The 7,675-nt window shown below is 54.4% G+C and overlaps 1 protein-coding gene across 1 annotated transcript; it reads right to left on the reverse strand.

Moving 5' to 3' along the window:
- Window positions 1-849: 849 nt before the first annotated feature.
- Window positions 850-6,838, reverse strand: CXCL14 (C-X-C motif chemokine ligand 14). Its single transcript, XM_088536792.1, has 4 exons — window positions 6,746-6,838; window positions 5,821-5,926; window positions 2,634-2,744; window positions 850-1,966 (listed from the first exon to the last, which is right to left on the reverse strand). Exons 1-4 carry the CDS (start codon window positions 6,807-6,809, stop codon window positions 1,951-1,953), a joined length of 297 nt encoding a protein of 98 aa, XP_088392918.1. The 5' UTR covers window positions 6,810-6,838; the 3' UTR covers window positions 850-1,950.
- Between the last annotated feature and the right edge of the window lie 837 nt (window positions 6,839-7,675).

Consider the following 7,675-nt stretch of genomic DNA (forward strand, 5'->3'; position numbering starts at 1 on the left):
CTTCTTCAAGGGCTGATATGTGATATTCTAGCACTTCAGGAATAAGTACATGCCAAAAAATAGATCCGTGGAAGGAAATTAACTTTTTTCCTGCCTCCTCCCTTACGGAGGCGTGCGGAGCGGCGCATCCGTTGTGCATTGCCCGGCACGGGAGCCGCGGAGCTGGAGAGCCCCTGGGGCTGAGACGGGGCCTTGTGAGGATGAGGACGGGTTTGACCCGGCCCCAGGCTCCGTGGCGGGGGGACGGGGTCGCTGAACTCGGGATACCGGCGGCTCTGGCAAACCCCAACTCGCGCTGCTGCTTTTGCAGCCCCTCTCTGCTTTTGTGCCTTGGGCTGAGCGGGGAGGAGGCGTTTTGACCGGTTGTGCATGGACGTTATTGCCCTAATGCAACAACCCTGGGGGATGGCTAGGAATTGCAAAGCCTGTCCCTCGGGCAGTGCAGGAGGCAGGTGAGACAGGGCTTTTTTCTTGTCTGACTTGCACTGAACGGCCTAATTTAATGGAAAACTTACAAATCACTGCATTTTTACTTGCCTTTTCTGTAGAGATGTGCAGGATCTCTATTTATTTAACATAACACTAGGCCAGGGACTGCGTGCACATGGCATAGCCACCGTTCATGTAACAAGAGTCCTCAGAGGCAGGGTACAGGCCAAATCCTAAATGAGATAGTGTTAAACAGAGCCAGAATAACACTTTACAAACCCAATGGGAGCAGGTTGCCATGTTTCTAAGTGAGCTGCCCTGATGCAGTGTTTTCCCAAAACCATTCTGGCCACCAAAAAAATAAAAATCCCATTAGGAATTGCTGGAGTTTTGTGACAGCTTAAGAAAATCTAAGAGCGCTTTCCTGTTTTTAAATATATTTTTATTACTTTTTTTTTGTTTGTCTTAGAAAGAAATATGAAATCTGCATGCAACGTTCTAAATATTTCAAACATTTAAATAGCATATGATAATTTAGCAGTACAGTACATTATACAGAAAGATAATATAGGGAGATTTCCTATAGTGTATTTACAAATGGAAAGGTAGTTTTGTTATTGTATTTTAAAAAGAGGAATGCACTGCTTAACATTGAAGTATTACATTCAAAATAATGAATATGTTGTATTGTGGCTATAACACATAGATATTTGTTTACCTTATCATATTTTTCATAAAAAGGTACCTTTTAAAGGTTTTTTTTGCTACAAATCTAGGAGATCATACACAATAGTCTTGACGCTTAAAATATCTCGGTACCGAAGCTGCAAACTTGCCGTAAGAGCTTCGAGTGGAGAAAGAAGAACAAATGTTTTTCCTTAGTAATAAAAACAGCCTAGAAATGCTCTCTAGTGTATGCAGCGTTCAATGGGACGCCGGAGCCTTCGCCCTGCAGCAGGAGCCCAGGTCACCACGGAAGGGCTGGGACAAGTTGCCAGGGGACCTCATTCCTGCAGCTCTCGCCCCATATAGCTGCATCCCGGGGGCGTTTTGCCCAGCAGAGCAGTCCTCGGGCCCCGGGTTGTCTCGCTGCATTTGGGGCTGCAAATGTGACAAACGACCCCAGCACCGAAGCTGTCCCAGGGCGGAACGGGGACGAACGCGACCGTCTAACACCTACAAGCAGCCGTGTTGGTCTAATGAGCTTATAAAGCTCGATTGCAATCATAGTGAAGTATGAATGAATAACAGTAAAAAAAAAGGAGACCTCTTTAAAATGAAAAGCATGAGTTTTCCCGGTCTCGGTACAAAGCAGAAGGGTGTGAAACTGGAAGTGCAAGAGATGCTTGTGAAATCTGGAAGCCTTTTGCACGTGGCTATAAAATGTAAAAACTGACCCTTGGTAAAAAGTGCTTTATAATAATATAGAATTTGTGTCTTATGTCTGTGAGAGAAATTGTCTTCTGCGGAGCCCAGTCCTACGTGAGCCGGGAGGCTGGTCCGTTCCTGCGACGTTTCCTTCTACTCTTCGTAAACCCTGGCAGGAAGGAAAGCAGAGAGCAAGGCATTTAAACTGCTTTAACAAGGAGAAAAACAGCCCCCCTGCAGGTGATCAAAAACTAGGAGCCAATTTTTTAGCCTTGGCTTAAGGAAAGTGGGAAGGAAGTTGCTGCCTGCAGCAGTCGCCAGGTTCCTCTGATGCGGGTCGGAGTGGGGCTCTGGGACACGTAAGATCAGGAATTGGGTGTCTGATAATATCGGAAAATCCCTACTTCACACAGGAATGCTAGAGGATGTCATGAGCTGCGCGTTTGAATTAGAGTATATGCTGTATTCCGAATAGCTGGCATGTTTTGAATAGTATTAATCCAGTTTGCATCCGGAGAAGACAGCTCGACAGTGCAGCTTTCCATAAAACTGCTGACAAACCCTGGGCTCTGCAGGTGACAGCAGCATGGGGAACATGAGGGGCACTTGCAGCTGAGCTATTGCAAACGCAGGGAGATAGCAGGGAGGTCGTGATGCTGGAGAGGGGAATGCAGGACAAGCCTAGGGCTGGCAGAGGCCAAATGCCCAGGGTATTTCATGGCCATAACAGCCTAATCCCGAGCCCTGCACGCAGAGGGAAAGAAACGGCATCAAGACCGTGCATTAACGGTTGCAATTTCAGAATGAAGTCGGTGGGGAGCAGCGGGGCCGCTTACCTGCCCTTCTCCTTCCACACTCGGTACCACTTGAGCAGCCGCACGGTGCTCTGGCGCTTGGGGTTGAGGCAGTGCTGCTGCTCGCCGCGCACCCGTGTCCACAGCGTCACGCTGCAAGGGGAGCAGAGCCGTCACGGGCGCGCGCGCACGACCCCCCGGGGCCCTGGCGCTGCTTTGTGACCCTCAGAACCACGAGGGAGGTTTCAGGCCAGGCAGCGAGGGAGGGACCTTCCCGCTGCGTTTTGGGGGAGCTGCCTGCGCTTGCTGCACTGGCGTGGGATGGGATCCTCGGCTGGCATGGGGCAGGATGACCTGGGCAATGAGCTACACCCGGTGAAGGCCTCTCCGTTACCCCAAATCCGTGGGTTTGCTCTGCGCCTGTTGGGCATCTAACTGCTGATTTAGGTGGAGTTACTCAAGCTACAAAATCTTTGCACTTTGCAAAACCCCTGATCCTCAGGGGATGGTTCCCTGAGGATCAGCAGGCTACATCCAGGAGAAAAAATCAGACCTGGAGCCATCGGGTCAGGCCGACCTGGGGCCTTCGACCTCCTCCGATCTCCCGGGTTCCGCCGGCAGCCGCAGGCCCCGTGTCCCTCCTGGCCACACGTGCTGGGAGTCTTCCCATCTCTGCAGGGTTCCGCTGGTGACACCATCACTGCTGAGCATTGCTCAGCGTGTTGCAATTGTTGTCTTGCAACAACAGTTTTCAGTTTAACTAAAACAGTACAGTGGAAATTTTTAAAGGCTTGCAAGTTTTTAGGGACCTGAGGTCAGTGCAAAGCCCCTTCATGCAGCTGCTACTTTCTCGGCTAGTGGTGCTTGGAGGCTCTGCCTCATGCCAGAACCTGATACAGATAGAGCGTATTTCCAGAAAGTGATGGACAAACTTAATCACAGGGAGCTGCAGGAATGCTCCTACAAAGCAACAACCCCTGATTTTACCCCAGAAGTGAGCAAGAACAGGCTTGGATTTACCTAGCCCAGGAGATGTGGGGGTGCTTCTCATGTGAACGAGGGGGCTTTCCGGGTTTGAGCTGCGCCGTGTGGATGCCAGGCCAGCTCCAGTGCTGCAGCTCTGCCCATCTGCTCCTCCTTGCTCAGGGATGAGGAGCAGGAGGCTGCCCGGCAGCGTGGGCAGCCCCAGGGCCAGCAGGGCGATGGGGCTGGAGCTTCCCCAGGCACCCCGAGCTGCCCCGGGCTGGCTCTTGGGGTGCTCCTTGCACCCTGACACGATGCCTGCTCGTAGGCAAACTGCTCCGTGCCCAAGAGGAGCTGCGGTGGCAGCTGATATCCCGACAAGGAGGTGTCAGGATGAGCCACAAAGGGCTGTCCCCATCACTACGGGGATGGGACCACTGCCCCATGGAGCAGACATTGAATCTTGACAGGCTTTAACCAGAGCAAGGACCTATTTTAACTGCTTTTCACCTAGGATTGCGATTCTTCCTAGGGGGGGATTACATCCAAAGATGAATTCCTTCCTCCTTTGCACCTACGTACCTGTATCTTCTCTACCAAACCTGGTTTATATCTTTTCTCCTATATGAAAAGAGCAGGAGAAGGAGCTTCTTGAACTTGTTTTAGATGATCGCCCCAGCAACAAACCCTCAGCTGCAGGAATTTAGCTCTTCCGCGCCTTGTCCCCAGCCGCCTGCGCCCGTCGGTTCTGAATATTAATTTAAACCTGTTTTCGATACTCGCTGCAGCCGGGGGTAGCCTGGAGGGCCCCGATGCCAGCGCGGGACGTTGCCTTGTTCGGGAGGAGGAGAGATCCCTCCCGGCAGCGCGAGGCGGCTCTGCCCGGAGCATCTCCCTGCTCCCGCACGGCTCCAGGGATTTCAGTGCAGGTTGGAGCCGTTTTTAAGCTTTCTGGGGGAAAAAATCCCCGGATTTCTAGGCGCAGCCTCCAACGCCCTGTTACTGCTCTGCCCTGCAGCCTCTGCTGCCATCCCGGCCCCCCTCCTCCCTAGACAACAGCGGAGCCTTCCAGGCTCCCAGGGAGGTCTTGAGGGCTCCGCTCGCCCTGCTGCCGCTTCCGCTGCTTTTGTCAGGGCCTGGGGACAGGACCTGGCGTGATGCAGAGGGGGTATCGGATGGACGTGTTTGTCCCCAAAACAGGCCGTGCCGGAGGGGAGTTATTGCTTCCCGCCTCGTATTGCACTTGTGCTCGGAGGGCAAAGCAAACGGAGCAAAACGGCAGCCGGCCGATCCGGGGCTGGTTCCGCCGGGGATGCTCTGAATGCAGATTATCCTCCCGGGTCGCTGCCGCCTGCAAAGCGACGGCCACGATGGACTAAAACTGCCCCCGATTGCGCTGTTGTGAAGCCGGGGGGTCTCGAGCGCCGTCCCCGCTCCGTGTGCGGAGCCTGGCCCTTCCCTTGGGATGGGGCAGGCCCCGCTCCGTGCCTGGCTGCTCCGGGGAGCCCTTTCCCCCCGGCTCATCCGCCCTTCTGGGTGCTGGTCGGTGCCCGGGGCTGGCTGGAGGTTTGCGGGGGGTGTTAAATTATCCAAAATGGGATTTAAAAAAACAAAACAGATCAACTCAGATCACCCGTATTTGAGATGAGAGGAGGAAAAAAAGCGCCCCTTGAACCAGTTGTCAGCGGTGCCAAAAATCTCCCTGCCTGTCTCACTTGGGCTCCTCGCTGCCTCTCTTGGAGGCTGCACCACAACCGTAGTCACTGCTTTGCCCGAGATTGAGAGCAGGAGGTTTTCTTGGGCACTAGGTAATCCCACAAAATGCCAGGGGGTTGTTTTGACACTGGGAAGGCAAAAGTTGGATGGTTTTGGATAAAGCTTCTGATGGCAGAAACCCCCATGGACCAAATCCTGCTCTTGTTCTTACCCTCCACATCCCAAATAACTTGAGTAAATTGTCCTGGATTTTGTATCAGGCACCTCGGAGTAGAATTTGCTCCCTATCTTCAGTCAATTTAGTGGTCTGCCTTTAATTACCATGTGTCCTGTAAATACTTCTTTGACTGAGCAGGCTGATATTGAAAAAACAAAAGCTGTTTTCTTTTTGATCAGAATTACCCTTCTTATGACAGCTAATAGATGAGTATTGCAGGAGATTAAAATACCAGGGCATGAAAAACCTAAAGCACAAAGGAGGAATTTGCAGAGGAGGGTCATGCAACAGGGCTGGCAGGAGAGCAGAGGAGGACAAAACCGCAGGACTTACATGATCATCTCTTCCACGCAGAACGGGTACCGGGGCTTTACCTCCAGCTTCCGCACGTTAGAAAACCTGATTTTAGGACCTTTTCTTGAGCATTTGCACTTTACTCCTACAAGAGAAAGGAGTTTCTCACGCGCTGCAAACCAAGTGCCCTGCTCCCATGGATGTGTGTGCAGACTTGGTGGGGGCTTGTGAGCCCCACCAGGAAAAGCTGCTCCTGGGAATGTGCTCGAGCTTAAGGGAATGCTTTTCTCTCTTACACTAGAAAAATATAGGATCTTCCTGAGAAATCTGTGTGAGAGCACCGCGTACGCTCTGCAGATTAGGCAAGCTAATAGCTTTTTAAAGTGCACCTGCCGTGATTAAACATAGCTGTATTTAACAAAAGCAAAATGAGAGTCAGAGCTCAATGAGCAGATGCAATTCTTAGCTACTTTCTCATTTCTTATTTCTCAGCTCGAATTTGCAGGACTTTAAGTCACGCTTTTGATTTTTTCCCCCCCCTCACGGGTGCTCTGATGCTTCCCAGCTGCACAAGAGCATCCCCCTTTTCATGCAGAACAAAATAAACACCGCTTAACCTGCTGAAATCCATGCTAACACATCAATTAAACCCTGCTCTATTTTCCATGAAAAGCACCACCCGTTAAAGGCGAGAGCCGCGTTACGCTCCCGAAGACCCGGCTCTGTGGCACCGTGCGGTCCGGTTACGCGGCCAGCGCTGTCGGTGCCACTTCCTCACTTGCATTTTACCTTGAAAAGGGAAAAAAAAACCCTCGCGGCTCCGCACGCTCGGTGCATCCACGTGCAGAAAGGGCCCGGCTGTTGCTGGTGCCGCGGGGCTCCCGGGCACGGCGAGGGAAGAGGGAGCCGGGACAGGGAGAAGGGGAAGCGGGAGCAGGGGGGATGGACGGAACGTGCCGCTCACCTTCGGCGCTGGCCAAGCACAGGGCGATGCAGAGCAGGAGCAGAGCGGCCGTCAGGAGCTTCATGGTGCGGGGCGGGCGGCGCTGCCCGCGGCTCCGGGCGGGGACGGGACGAGCGCGGCCGCCGCTGCGGGCTCCGCTCCGGGCTCCGCGCGGCTCTGCGGCCGCCGCCGCCCCGCGCTGCTCTTAAAGCGGCTCCCGCGGCCGCGGTGCCGCTCATTAATATGCAGCGCAGCCGCGGCGCCCGCTCCGCGCGGCCGGCGCAGAGGGAGGGGACACGGGCCCCGGGCGGGACGCGGCGGCGGCCGGGGGCGGCCGGACCCACCGCCCGGCAGACCCAGCGGCTGACGGACCCGCTGACCCACTGACTGATGGACCCACTGACTGATGGACCCACTGACCCACCGACTGACAGACCCAGCGACTGACGGACCCACCGCCCGGCAGACCCGCCGACTGACGGACCCGCTGACCCACTGACTGATGGACCCACTGATTGATGGACCCACTGACCCACCGACGGACCCACTGTGTGATGGACCCACCACGTGACAGACCCACCGACTCACGGACCCACCGACTGACGGACCCACCATCCAACGGACCCACCGCCCGACAGACCCAGCAATTGACAGACCCACTGACCGACTGACTGATGGACTCACTGACCCACCGACTGACGGACCCACTGACTGATGGACCCACTGACCCACCGATTGACCCACCACCCAATGGACCCACTGCCCCATGGACCCACCAACTGATGGACCCACTGACTGACCACCCGACAGACCCACTGCCCGACTGACTGGTGGACCCACTGACCCACCGCCTGACGGACTCAGTGACTGATGGACCCACTGACCCACTGCCTGATGGACCCACCGCCTGATGGACCCACTGATCCACCAACTGACAGACCCACAGACCGA

This window comes from Tinamus guttatus, unplaced genomic scaffold, assembly GCF_059628265.1.
Source record: "Tinamus guttatus ecotype Peru unplaced genomic scaffold, ASM5962826v1 Tinamus_guttatus_pri_ptg000710l, whole genome shotgun sequence".
Classification (NCBI taxonomy): Eukaryota; Metazoa; Chordata; class Aves; order Tinamiformes; family Tinamidae; genus Tinamus; species Tinamus guttatus.

Bases quoted from the DNA above. Each gene is read 5' to 3' on its own strand.
- CXCL14 (XM_088536792.1), bottom strand. From the start codon at position 6,809: ATGAAGCTCCTGACGGCCGCTCTGCTCCTGCTCTGCATCGCCCTGTGC. The intron at 5,927-6,745 runs GTGAGCGGCACG...TTTCTCTTGTAG, and splicing joins GTGCTTGGCCAGCGCCGAAG to GAGTAAAGTGCAAATGCTCA. The intron at 2,745-5,820 runs GTAAGTCCTGCG...CTCCCCTTGCAG, and splicing joins TGCGTGGAAGAGATGATCAT to CGTGACGCTGTGGACACGGG.